The sequence below is a fragment of the Lissotriton helveticus genome, chromosome 12, assembly GCF_964261635.1.
Source record: "Lissotriton helveticus chromosome 12, aLisHel1.1, whole genome shotgun sequence".
NCBI classification, from domain to species: Eukaryota; Metazoa; Chordata; class Amphibia; order Caudata; family Salamandridae; genus Lissotriton; species Lissotriton helveticus.
In genome coordinates, this window is record NC_136073.1 from 894,306,099 (window position 1) to 894,318,984 (window position 12,886).

Below are 12,886 nucleotides of genomic sequence, written 5' to 3' on the forward strand. Positions count from 1 at the left end.
GTGGCCGCGGCCCCGCGTGGGTCGCCGACGCCGTCTGCCCCATACCCGTCGGTCCCTGGGGACGGCGCGTCGCGCGAGGAGATTGAGGAGTTCCTCATGGCTATGAGGGCGCTGTCTCCTCCGGCGGGGCCTACGGCGCCTGCGGGCCCGTCGGTCCCGTCTGGGGGCCCGAGCGGTTCGGGTGCCCCTGCCCCGACGCCGCCGGCGGCTCCGGTCCCGGCGCCGCTGGGCCCCTCAGGGTCGTCGCCGGCTGGTCCACCGGCCTCTCCGGCGCCGATTCCATTGGGTCAACCCGTGGTGCCGCCTCTGCGCGACGCCGTGGCTCCGCCGTTGGTTCCGGCCGGCGTCGGGGCGCCGGCGCCGCGCGGCGCCACCCCCATTCCCTCTCTGACTCCTGACGCGGAGTCGGACCGGCATCGTCCGACGCCGAGTCCGGCGCCGTTGGGCCCCATTGGCTCCGAGGAGCCGGTCTATATCGTCGACCCGGACTACGGCGATGAGGACGAGTATGGAGAGGGTTGGGAGGGGTCTGAGGACCCTTTATCACGAGCCTGCCAGTATGACGTGGACTGGGTAGGTGACTTAGGTGATGCCAGTGGTCTGGACGAGTCGCCCAACCCTGGGTTTGTCTCGCCTTCCCCTGTGGCGTCGGAGGCGGGGGCTGCCTATTCGGTGGTCCTGATGAGGGCTGCCAAGGCCTTGCGCCTTGAGCTCCCCGTCGCTAAGGTCAAACCTAACATTCTCACCGAAGTGTTTAAACCGCAGTCATGCCCTCAGGAGCCTCTGCTGCCGTTTAATGAGGCCCTGACGGATGTCCTTTTGGGCACCTGGTCCAGGCCCGCTTCCGGTGCACCGGTTGACCGGAACGTTGCCAGGCGTCACCGTCCGTGTTCGGACGACCCTGCCTTCCTCTCCACCCATCCCTCCCCGGAGAGTCTGGTGATCCAGGCCTCCACTTCACAGTCCGCATTCCCGTCGGCCCCGCCCGATCGGGAATCGAAGCGATATGACCAATTTGGCAAAAAGGTCTTTTCGTCTTTGAGCGCTGGACTGCGGTCTTGCAATACCGCGTGCCTCTTGGGCCGCTACACCCACTCCCTGTGGGATACGGTCGCGGAGTGTTTGCCGCAATGCCCGCAGGAGGTGCGGGACAAGCTCAACCAGGCCTTGGTTGAAGGCCGGGACGCGGCGAGGTATTCGATCAGGTGTGGTCTTGACACGACCGACTCGCTGGGACGGGCTATGTCCACGACGGTGGCGATTCGTCGCCATGCTTGGCTGAGATCCGCCAACTTCTCGCCGGACGTCCAAACTGCCCTCATGGACATGCCATTTGATGGCAGTCGCCTGTTCGGTGACAAGGCGGACAACGCGCTTGAGCGCTTCAAGGACTCCAGGGTCACGGCCAAGTCCTTGGGTCTTTCGACCCAGCGCCAGCAAACGGGTTCGTTTCGCCCCTTTCGTGGCCAAGGAAGGGGCGGTCCCACACGTGCTGCCAGCCACGCGCCGCAGAACGCTCCCCAGCGCGGTGGCGGCCGTGGATTCCGCCGTGGTGGCGGTAGAGGGCAGCGGCGAGGTCAGTCCACACCTCCCCCCGCAGCAGCCTCCAAATCTTCCTAGTCCGAGCTTTCGGGCTCACGTGACGCCAGTGGGTGGCAGGGTTCGCCATCACCACTCCCGCTGGCGCGCGATTACATCGGACAGGTGGGTGCTGCAGCTCGTCCGAAGGGGCTACTCCCTCCCCTTCGAGTCCACTCCTCCAGCCATGCCACCGCAGAACCACCGTGTGTCGGGGGACCACTTGACACTTCTGCAGGAGGAAGTTACGGCCCTCTTGGCCAAGGGGGCCATGGAGCGCGTTCCTGGGCCAGAAGTAGGGTGTGGTTGCTACTCCCACTACTTTCTGGTGCCCAAGAAGGACAAAGGAGGCCTCCGTCCTATCTTGGACCTAAGGAACGTCAACGGCTTCCTCCGGAAGGAGAAGTTCAAGATGTTGACTTTGGCTCAGGTCTTGGCTGCTCTAGACCCACAAGACTGGATGGTAGCGTTGGACTTGCAGGATGCGTATTTTCACATCCCCGTCCTGCCGGCCCACCGGCGTTACCTGCGGTTCACGGTAGGCCAGGAGCACTTTCAGTTTATCGTGCTCCCATTCGGCCTTACCAGCGCCCCACGGGTGTTCACGAAAGTGATGGCGGTGGTCGCAGCTCATCTGCGCCGGTTAGGGGTTTCAGTCTTCCCCTACCTCGACGACTGGTTGTTGAAGGCGGGCTCGCCCCAAACAGTCGTCCACCACCTTCAGATGACGGCAGACCTCCTGCACGAGCTGGGGTTTTCCATCAATGTGCCGAAATCACACCTGTGTCCCTCTCAAAAGCTCCTTTTCATCGGAGCGGTTCTCGACTCGGCGCAGTTTCGGGTTTATCCTCCGGAACGGCGGGTCCGGGATATTCAGGCTCTGATTCCCATCTTTCAGCCGTTATCCCGGGTTTCGGTCAGGTTGACGCTACGGCTTCTGGGGCTGATGGCCTCCTGCATCCTACTGGTGCATCACGCGAGGTGGCGGATGCGGGCTCTGCAGTGGGACCTGAAGTTTCAGTGGGCCCAGCATCAGGGCAACCTATCCGACCATGTCCTGATCTCGGAGGGCACTGCGAGACAGTTGCAGTGGTGGCTTACGGACCACGATTGGGTCAGAGGCAGATCCCTCTCCCTTCCCCAACCGGAGCACGTAGTTGTGACGGACGCGTCCCTCCAGGGCTGGGGTGGCCACTTGGGAGAGGCGGAGATCAGAGGCATCTGGTCTCCGGCGGAGTGGGGTCGTGGACCCTTTGCCAGGAGGCTCTGCGCCTCTGGCAATGGCTGGAACGTCAGGGCGTGACTCTGACGGTTCAACACCTGGCAGGTTCTCTGAACGCCAGGGCGGACGAACTCAGCCGTCGGTGCTCGGTGGATCACGAAGGGCGTCTGAACTCGGACGTGGCGAACGGCCTCTTTCAGCAATGGGGAGAGCCTTGGTTAGATCTATTCGCCACAGAAGAGAACGCGCAATGTCATCAGTTCTGCGCGTTGGAGTTTCCAAGACGGCACTCGCTCGGCGACGCCTTTCGGCGCGAGTGGAGTTGCGGTCTGTTGTACGCCTTTCCGCCTATACCACTTCTGCCCAGAGTGCTGAAGAAGATCAGGCGCGACCGGGCCCAAGTTATCCTTGTGGCTCCGGACTGGGCTCGAAGATACTGGTATCCCGAGCTACTCAGCATGTCAGTCGGTCCCTCGATCCGCCTGCCCCTTCAGGAGGACCTTCTGTCGCAGCAGCAGGGGACGGTCCTCCACCGAACCTGTCCAGCCTCCACCTCCATGCGTGGAGATTGAGCGGCGACAGTTGAGGCCATTCGACTTGCCTCCTGAAGTCTGTGATGTGATTCTGGCAGCCAGGCGTCCCTCCACAAAGTCGGTATACGCCTGCCGGTGGAACAGATTTGTGGCATGGTGCACAGCAAAGGCTGTGGATCCCCTTTCTGCCCCTCTTTCCGAGGTTCTCCTCTTCCTTCTTTCTCTTGCCCAGCAGGGCTCTGCTCTGGGCACTATCAAGGGCTACCTTTCTGCCCTTTCCGCCTTCTTAAGGCTACCTGATCAGCCATCTTTATTCAAGTCCCCTATTGTTATGAGATTCTTGAAAGGCATCACGCACATGTATCCACCTGTTCCGTTCGTGATGCCTCAGTGGGACTTGAATCTGGTTCTGACATTCTTGATGTGTGCTCCCTTTGAGCCGCTTCATTCCTGTCCTCTCCGTCTTCTCACTCTTAAGACGGCCTTCCTGGTTGCCATCACCTCTGCCAGGAGAGTGAGTGAGCTCCAGGCTCTTTCTGTCAAACCTCCTTTCATGTCCGTCCATCCTGACAAGGTGGTTCTTAGGACTAGGCCTTCTTTCCTGCCCAAAGTAGTTTCTGCTTTTCACATCGGGCAGTCCATCACCTTACCCTCCTTCTTCCCACCTCCGCATCCTTCAAAAGATGAAGAGCGGCTCCATCGTCTGGACCCAAAACGTGCGCTTTCATTTTATATGGATCGCACACGCCAGTTCCGGGTGGATGACCAACTGTTTGTTGGCTACGTGGGTGAGAAGAAGGGAAGGGCGGTACAGAAACGAACCATCTCTCGGTGGGTCGTCCTGTGCATCAAAGCATGCTACTCTTTGGCTCGGAAGGAGCCTCCTGTTGGGCTGAGGGCCCATTCCACTCGGGCCACGGCGGCTACTACTGCTCTGGGCCGGGGAGTCCCTTTGCAGGACATTTGCCAGGCGGCTACGTGGGCCTCGCTGCACACCTTTGCGAGGCACTACTGCCTGGACAGTCAAGTCCGGAGGGATGGCTTCTTTGGCCGTTCGGTCCTCCAGGACTTTCTGGTGTAGGTTTGTATTGGTTCGCAGACCCACCACCGGGGTTGGTATTGCTGGGGTATCTATTCTAAGGTAAGGAATCTAATACTAACCTGTTTCTTTCAGATGAACAAGTTACTTACCTTCGGTAACGATATATCTGTAAGAAACAGTAGTTAGTATTAGATTCCTTACCGCCCCACCCATCCTCCCCGTTCTGCGAACTGATACCTAGGGTTAAGGACATCCCTTTCAGGGCCCTAGTTTCAAATGGCACCAGTGTTAGTTCTCACATGGCTCTGCGTGTTCTGGCGCGGAAAAGCTGTGTGCAAAGAACTGACGTCAGCGCGCGGAGGCGGCGTCTATATACTCCAGCGACGTCATCACGGCGCACGACGCCGACGACGGACGCGGAGCCGCAGGGGACGCCTGCAGACGACGCCTACCGACGCGCAGGGGTACTGCTACGCAAAAGTTTCCGGATCCAGACTGACGCCTGGGGATATTCTAAGGTAAGGAATGTAATACTAACTACTGTTTCTTACAGATATATCGTTACCGAAGGTAAGTAACTTGTTCGTCAAGCACCAGACCTGGGGCCTGATGTAGGTAATTCTTATTTACCACTTCTTAAATACCGAATTTTACCGATTCGGTATTTAAGAAGTGGTAAATATGAAGGGGGGAGATGTAGGTATTACAGATTCTGTAAATACCGAATCTTTAAGATTCGGTATTTACCGAATCTGTAAATACCGAATCGGTATTGCCCTTTGATTCCTATGGGCCTTGAAGCCCATAGGAATCAATGGGCAATACCGATTCTGTAATTACAGAATCGGTAAATACCGAATTTTGCAAGGGTGCAGGGGGTGTCACTTTGACACCCTCTGGCACCCCAAAAATAGGCATGTGCGCCATGTGGCACACAGACATGCCCTAAGGGCATGTCTGTCTGTCACATGGCTAGGTGTGCATGCACACATGTGCATGCACACCTGAATTCGGTATTTTAACACCCAATTGGATTGGGTGGTAAAATACCGAATCTGAAAGGCCTGCGGCACTCAAAGATGTGCTACCTACATGTGCTTTTACAGAATCGGTATTTTTACCGAGTCTGTATTTACCGATTCGGTAATGTTACCGAATCTGTAAATACAGATTCGGTAAAATACCGATTCTGTAAAGCATGCTCCTACATTAGAAAACCCTAATACCGGTCGGAAACGGCCGAAATCGGCCGTTTCCGACCGGTATTAGGGCTCCTACATCTGGCCCTGGGTCTGGTAACTTTCTCCAGCAGTGTTTCTGCTTGCCTCTAGGTGGCACCATGCTGTTTTGTGTTTGCGCCGTACCGCCCTGGAGGTGAACTGCATATACACCACTCCTGCTTACTAACATCAATTCCTTTCTGGGCATTCCAGTGTGAATCCAGAGCTCCGCACCCAATTTTGTTGGTCTTCTGACGACTTCTAAATCTTATTCTAGTGTGCTTAGGAACAATGTCCCCACCTAAAACTACAGGTTTCAAACCATGCCACTGTGCAGAAAATAAATGTCGGTAATGGGCTCGCACAAGGTGTATCCCTGGTTCTGGGCTCGGGCCTTGACTCAAAGTGCTGCAGAAAATGCTCCCTGTGAGGAAATGGGGTGTATTATATAGTGTGGTTGTATGGCCTCACCGTCTAATACGCTTACCAACCCTTTTCGAACCAGTAGATTATGTTTGTCAAACGCTCCGCTCAATCCGGGGTAGCTGTAGCATGAGCAACAAGGCTTACGTAGACGAACTAGTGTAAAGCATTTAAACAGCACCAAAACAATTGAAGACATTGACATGGCACTCAAGAAATCCAACACACATTTATAAAAATAGACTATTTCAATATGCATTTAGATGGCAAAATGAAAAAGAATCACCAGAGGGTTCTGGAGGTACAGAATTTACAAGAATTAATACATCAATCAAATTCACTTAACCACGAAAAAGCACTGGCAAACTCAACAAATTTGACCCTCAGAGAAACTTTACTATAGGTGACCAGCTCCAGTCAGGGGGACCAGCCAGGTCCTCAAGAACAGTTACCCTAAGAATAGAAGCAATCCTCAGTCAGACCCAGGCACTTGTATCCATTGCAGGCTTTTCCAATGTATGTGATCCTGATGCAAGGGGTGAGGGACGCTGAAAACGCTCAAGGATGCTGTGTATGTGACACTCTCGATAGGGGTCTTCCTTACGGCACCCCTGGGTCCACAAAGATGCTGCAGGGTCCTGGTCGCATGGTCGACGTCCCACAAGGTCCTCTCCGGTCTGACCGAAGCTCAGTCACCACTGAACAACCAGTCTGCCTGTGTCACGGTCACAGTCGAATCCTTGCTAGGTCGAGGACTCATCCTCTGGGGCTCTCAGCAGCTCTTCGACAGCACTCCCGGGCTCAACTAACTCAGGTGCAACTCTGTGCATCAGGTCTTGGTCTCTGGTGCTGCACGGCAGCGGTGGTTACCGCTTGAACACTTGGGACTACCAAGTTGCCCCAGCAGGCTTCTTCCGCTGTTGCGTCCCTGAACTGCAAACAAGAGCCAGTCAACTGGCCCTTGGAGTCTCTTTGCTTTAATAGGCTCTGGAGACTGCTTCTCCTGGAGCAGAACATTGTAGGCACAGCCCTCTCTTCACTAGCCAGCAGGTGCATTCCTGGACGGTGCAGCCTCTTTGTTAGTTCATCTGTGTAGCAGGGTGGTCCTTCGGGCTTCCTTCCAGGTCAGCTGAGATCTGAGCAATAAACAAAAAATTCATATATAAATAACTCAATCATCAACACCCACATGCCAACCATCATTTTCATTCCAACAAACATACAACTCTAGTCACATACAGCACACAACTCCACAGATGGATCATAGCCAGTGGTTGATTTGAGAGGGATAGATGGAACACAATCCACAAGGGAAAACCCCAGATCGCTCAGGTGGTCCCCACCTGGTGTTGTGATGATGTGATTGAGTTATGTATATATGCAATGATTAGAAATGATAAGAAATCTATCTATAATGCAATTATATATGCAACTCTGATGTATTGAGAAAGCTTGCTTTTCCATGAAATGAATACAAAATCTGTTTATACTTTTGTAATCATGCTTTGAGATGCGTTTGTGTGATTCAGGGGTTGATATAAATACATAAGGACCTATCTTTAGACCGAGAGTATCCCTTTATAGGCAGGTTATTCCTATTCTTTTGGTTTTTGCTTTTCCCCACTAACCTGCCTGCAAGTGACGAGGGGTCCCCCTTCTATTCAGTTGAGATCTGAGGCCAAGGTGGCGGGGGGGGCCCTTTTTATGCTCAAAAAATGCCCCCAGGTCAGGATGCCGTTGGTTGCCAATGGGCTACCAGGTTCCCTCCCACCTGGTGACCACTTCCGGTGGAGTGTGGCATCTGGTTATCCCAGGATGCACCATTTGGCGCACTCTCAAGATGGCACGACCCCGCTCTCGATGGGTGGACCTCACCAGCTCACCCTTGGGGTGTGACTACCTCAGGTCTACAAGCCCCTGGAGAAGCTGGTTTGGCAACTGGTCCCCCCCCCCCCCCCCCCCCCCCTCTGCGCCCCAACCTGGTGTTACATATTTACTCTTCAAATGTGGATTCATCCGCTGCCTGACCTATGACAGAATCCCCTCCCTTCCCAGAGCTTAGGCTAGTGATGAATGCATCCCTGCTGGGTTGGAGAGGTGGAGATCAAAGTGATCCAGCAGAAAACCTTTGAGAATCTTTTAGCATTGCAGGCCATTCGATAGGCTTTGAAGGGCTTTTTACCATCCATCATGGGGAGCCTTGTGCAGGTTCTCACGTACAACACCACTATCACTTTGTGGTACTGAAAAAATGGAATGTGCAGTTGGGTCCTGTGTCAGGAGCCTCTATGCCTGTGGACATAGTTGGAACATCAGGGCATTTCCCCAAATGTGAACCACCTGTTGGAATCCTTGAATGCCATAGTGGATGAAATCAGCAGATGGGAGCTAGCTGATTTTGAGTGGTAGCTACACCCCGAGCTAGAAGAGGGTGTCTTCCGACAATGGGAAGAACCGCCATCATCTAACATTCAGTGTCCAAAAGTTTGTGCCTTGGAGATTCTGCAAAAAGTCCACGGAGACCCATTTTGACTGTGGTGGAACACAACTCCGGTATGCCTTTCTGCCTCTCCTACCCAGAGTTCTGAGGATGAGGTATGAGTAGGCCCTGGTCACCCTAATGGCCCGGACTGGGCCAGGAGAGTGGGTTACAGGGAACTTCTGAGCATGAGCTTTAACCCTCGGATCAGACTTCCACTTCAAGAAGCTCATTTGTCGCAGTGAAGGATTTTCCACCTGAACCTGCGCAGCCTCCAGCTCCATATGTGGGGATTGTGTGGCGAAGGAGGACTACGTTTCACTTGCCCATCAAAGTTGTGGATGTCCTCCTGACTGACAGCTGCCCTAAAGCGAAGTTTGTTTATACCTTGCGCTGGGATATTTGTGGCTTCTGTGTAAAGTCCACAGATCAGACCCTCAACAACTAAGCTGTTGGACAGCTTCTTTGTTTTGTCTTTGGCTCAGCAGTGACATAAGGTGGACACTATTAAAGGTTCCTCACCGGCCCTTTCAGCTTGTTTACGTTCACCGAACCAACCATCCTTGTTCAAATTTCCAGTTTTTATGTGGTTTATTAAAGGTTTAACATACATTTGCATTCCCAAATAGTTTGTAATGCCACAGTAAGACTTTAACTTCGTCCTGACATTTCTCATTTGTTTACTTAATATTTCTCTTGGAAAATCTTCCTTTTATATAGTAGAAAGACAACATTGCAGCACCTAAGTGAAAGAGGCACTTCACCAACAATATCCACCTCTAAACTTTCTCAGAGAGAAAATTCAGGAAAAGGTGCCTCAGTTCAAAAGCTCAGATGCGTTCACTGCTTTCGAAGGAGCCCGCAGGCGCCCAGCAAGCTCTGTACTGACAGTTTGCCTCACAGCCTCGTTTTGAATTACAATACTTAACATGTTAAAGATGAAATGCTTTTGCTTATCTTGACAACTAATGAGCTGGGAGGGTTGTTAGTGACTTGAGAATACCTATGATGCAGAACAAGAGTTATATTCGCCCTAAATAAAATCGAAGGACTCGTCTGACATTTAGAGTGAAGTGATGTCTTCAGGGATTACTAAAATATACTGGTAAAGATATTGAAGTCTGAAATAACTTGGTGAGAAAACAGGGGTGTGCTGTCTAAATGTATTGCTTGACTGTATATAGTGCACATTTTTGTGAGATAAGTGAATAAGTCTTTTTTTGAAGTTAGGGGCTTTTTTGTTTTGAGTTTTCGTCCCATGATCAGTAAGCAATTGGTTAGTGTGGTGTTATTTTTGCCTTTTTTTGTGGGGGGGGGAGGGGGGGGAGGGGGGGGTGCGCGGAGTGGGAGCATCGCTCCACAGCATGATTTGAGTGGCAGAGGATATTGTCATGTGTTATATGGGTGATCATTGTTTGTTTTCTTCCATGCTGGTCTTGAAGGTGTTGGAGCAGAAGTGGCGAGGAGAGTGGTTTAGTGGACAGATCATGCTGCAAGTTGAGTGTGGGTCTAGGACGTAGTAATCCGTGCTTAAGAAAAGTGGAGTAACCTTGCTTAAGTAATGCTTTTGTGAAGAGTATTTCTGATTATAATTGCTCGCCAGTGTTTATAATTTGTTTTAGATGAGGGAAGGCTGGTGTTGTCAAGCCAGAAGTTTAAAACTCTTGCAAATAGGATCTGGTTGGAGGCGAGAACGTGTTTGGCATGAGTGGTGGGGAAGGGATTCAAGAAGTTTTTGTTTTCCACTTGGAAGAATTTGATGATTTGCAAGATAAAGCTGTGGAGTAAAATGATTCTCATACTAGCAGTCTTGAAGCTTTCAGGTAGTATGAGGCATTTAGAGGATAGTGTCTCCGAGCCCTGTGGACCTTTTGGGGTGCGTGACATACGAGTCTAGAGCACTGGGTGCAGAGGAGTTCGAGAGCCGCGTTTCTCTGAGGACTCTGTCTACGTAGTTGTCTCTTATGGCGTTGTAAATGTCTAGGGATTTTCATAGCTGATGTGGCTTTAATGGCGTATATCTACATGTTTTTATATTTACAGTGTGTGGTGGTGTTTTATGCTAATTATTCTGCTTTAAGGTGTCCTGGTCCTCTGATGTCTTCACTAAGCTAGGATCTCTGTATGGTCATTACGTCATGCTGTTTAGCAGTTCTTTTAACTTTGTGATAGTCATCTCTAGTTAGTTTTCTCTTGTTCTGGGCAGGGATTGCCCTTTGGGTCTAACTGCCCCAAAATTGCAACTCCCTGACCCTCTTGTGCCAAGTGCTGAAGCTGGCATTTGTACCATGCAGGTAAGATAATATGTTGTACAGTTGCAGCTGTTCTCTGCATAACAAGGTTGAGTGCCTGTAAACCATACTCCGCTGTAAATCCTTCTAAGGCTGGTACATCAAGTACAGTTAAATTGGATAGTGGGCTACAAAGCACTATGTAAACATATTTCTTGGCCTTCATCTCATTCCTTCTTCCTTTGATTTCAGTTCCAGACAATTTCTCTGAGGTCCTGGAGAGCTACACCCGACAAGGGCTCCGGGTGATTGCGATCGCACACCGCCGGCTGGAGCCGAAGTACACCTGGCACAAGGTGCAGAACATTAACAGGTAAGGCCACCGTACGTTGGTAGTCACTGCATAGAGTGAGAGCAAGGGATAGCTCAGTGTAATTTGTGTGGTATGGAGCTGGCTACAGCAGAAGAGGAAAAATGTAGTAATTCTTCCCACAGGTTGTACAACCTTTACAGATGGCTAGGGGACATTTAGCCCGAGATGATATGATGTGTTGGGCTCTTGCGAGGTGCTCACTAGGCCACGCTCGCCTTTGTCAGGCCTTTTCTTGCTGTTCAGCACCTGTCGGGAGAATCTTTGCTTTCTCCCAGAAGGTAAAGTAACCTGTCTATGCCTGTTTAACAGTACTGGGCAAACCCAGTAATTTAATACCAGGCTGGATGACATCGTTGGCATCCGTAATCCTGCGCGTTGTAGGTTTGTGCTTGCTCATCTTGAAAGCATCATAAGCTTATTAAAGCAGATTAATCCTCCTTGTGTGTATACTTGGATCACTTTGTCACCAGACCGCTATGAAAGACTTCTGGATTACTGTAAAGCCCATTCAGCTCTAAAATGATCCCTCCTCTGCAGAGTGGTTTGGGCCTGCGCAGTTTTCACTGCCAGCCATTGAAAAGGAGCCGCCGTCAGTTTGTGTGTCTGTGGTACTTGTTCAGTTTAATTTTGGCTGTTTCTATTCTCCTGGCTCCCACCATTAGCGGGCAAATGAGCTTGCAGGGGGTGGGCATTCTCTGTCTGAATATTCATGGACATATCGTGGTGCAGAAGTGGTAAGCCTCGTTCTTCATCATATAAGTAGCTTTGTTTTAAATCGACAAGTAGCCTGCCTTCCGCCCTGGTAAAGGCAGGAGAATGAATGGTACGTGATTGAGACCTGTTCGCTCTCTCCGTCAAAACTAATCAGTTCTAACTAGAACTGCACTACTTTGGGAGATGGTGCTGAGTTGTCAAATTGCTCTTGAATATAGCTCTACCAAGCTGCTCCATTGCCTGCATTTTTTCATTTAACATTGGGGAGTTAGAATGCAGTTTTTTCCATTTTGGGGATTATTCTATGCTTTGAACATTAGCAGATCATCAATACAGAAAATATTGCGCTTCAAAGGGAATCTCGATTATATTTTAATATAGTGCTTTGCCTTTCAAATTAGTGGTTCATAGCATATATTGCTGGAGATGTATGCTATGCATACTCCCCTTCCATATAGTGTTGGGCTCAGATGTTTTTAAGAAGTCTTTCGAGTCACAAGGCATAGTGACTCCTCCCTTACTTAGCAATTTGCATGGGCTGCGACTCCATGTTACTTTGTTTTTTTTCACCTTCAGATTTGGATGTGTACCGACAGAGGCTCTGTGTACGGTGCACATAGTGCTTTCTTTTGGGCTCACTTCATCGCTTTTCCACCCGGTATCACCTGAAAACTTTCCACTCAACAACTGTCTGGCTCCTCCCCGTTGGGGCTTCTGCCCCTCGCCTGCAAGTTTTGTCAACGAGAATTGTCAACAGTAATGGAAAAATGTCCCTTGCAATACAACTCTCAGTGCCAATCCCAAATTTCCGTGGACCGACCACCATGATGTTACCACCTGAAAGACCTACCTCGCCATTTGGTCCAAAAAGACAATTTGGTACCCATTTTCGTGCAGGTGGGCCCATCCGAGGGGTTTGAAGATACTTCTGGTATGTTCAGGGAGCACTGCAAAGACAAGGGGCCCCCTGTAAAACTATTGTGAAGTTCACCTAGACAGGGAAATACATACTGTAAATAAACTAGGGCAACTTCAACTGAATGAGGAGCTCAACAAATGCTAAATGATACA

General features: G+C 51.2%; 1 protein-coding gene across 1 annotated transcript in view; it reads left to right on the forward strand.

The window, feature by feature from the left end:
* The window catches only part of LOC144798760 (polyamine-transporting ATPase 13A3-like), a 376,171-nt gene that overhangs the window by 250,077 nt on the left and 113,208 nt on the right, over positions 1-12,886 (forward strand). Inside the window, exon 19 of the mRNA XM_078669780.1 lies at positions 10,981-11,101. Within this exon, the coding sequence (XP_078525906.1) occupies positions 10,981-11,101 (121 nt within the window). The remainder of the gene's footprint in view (positions 1-10,980; positions 11,102-12,886) is intronic.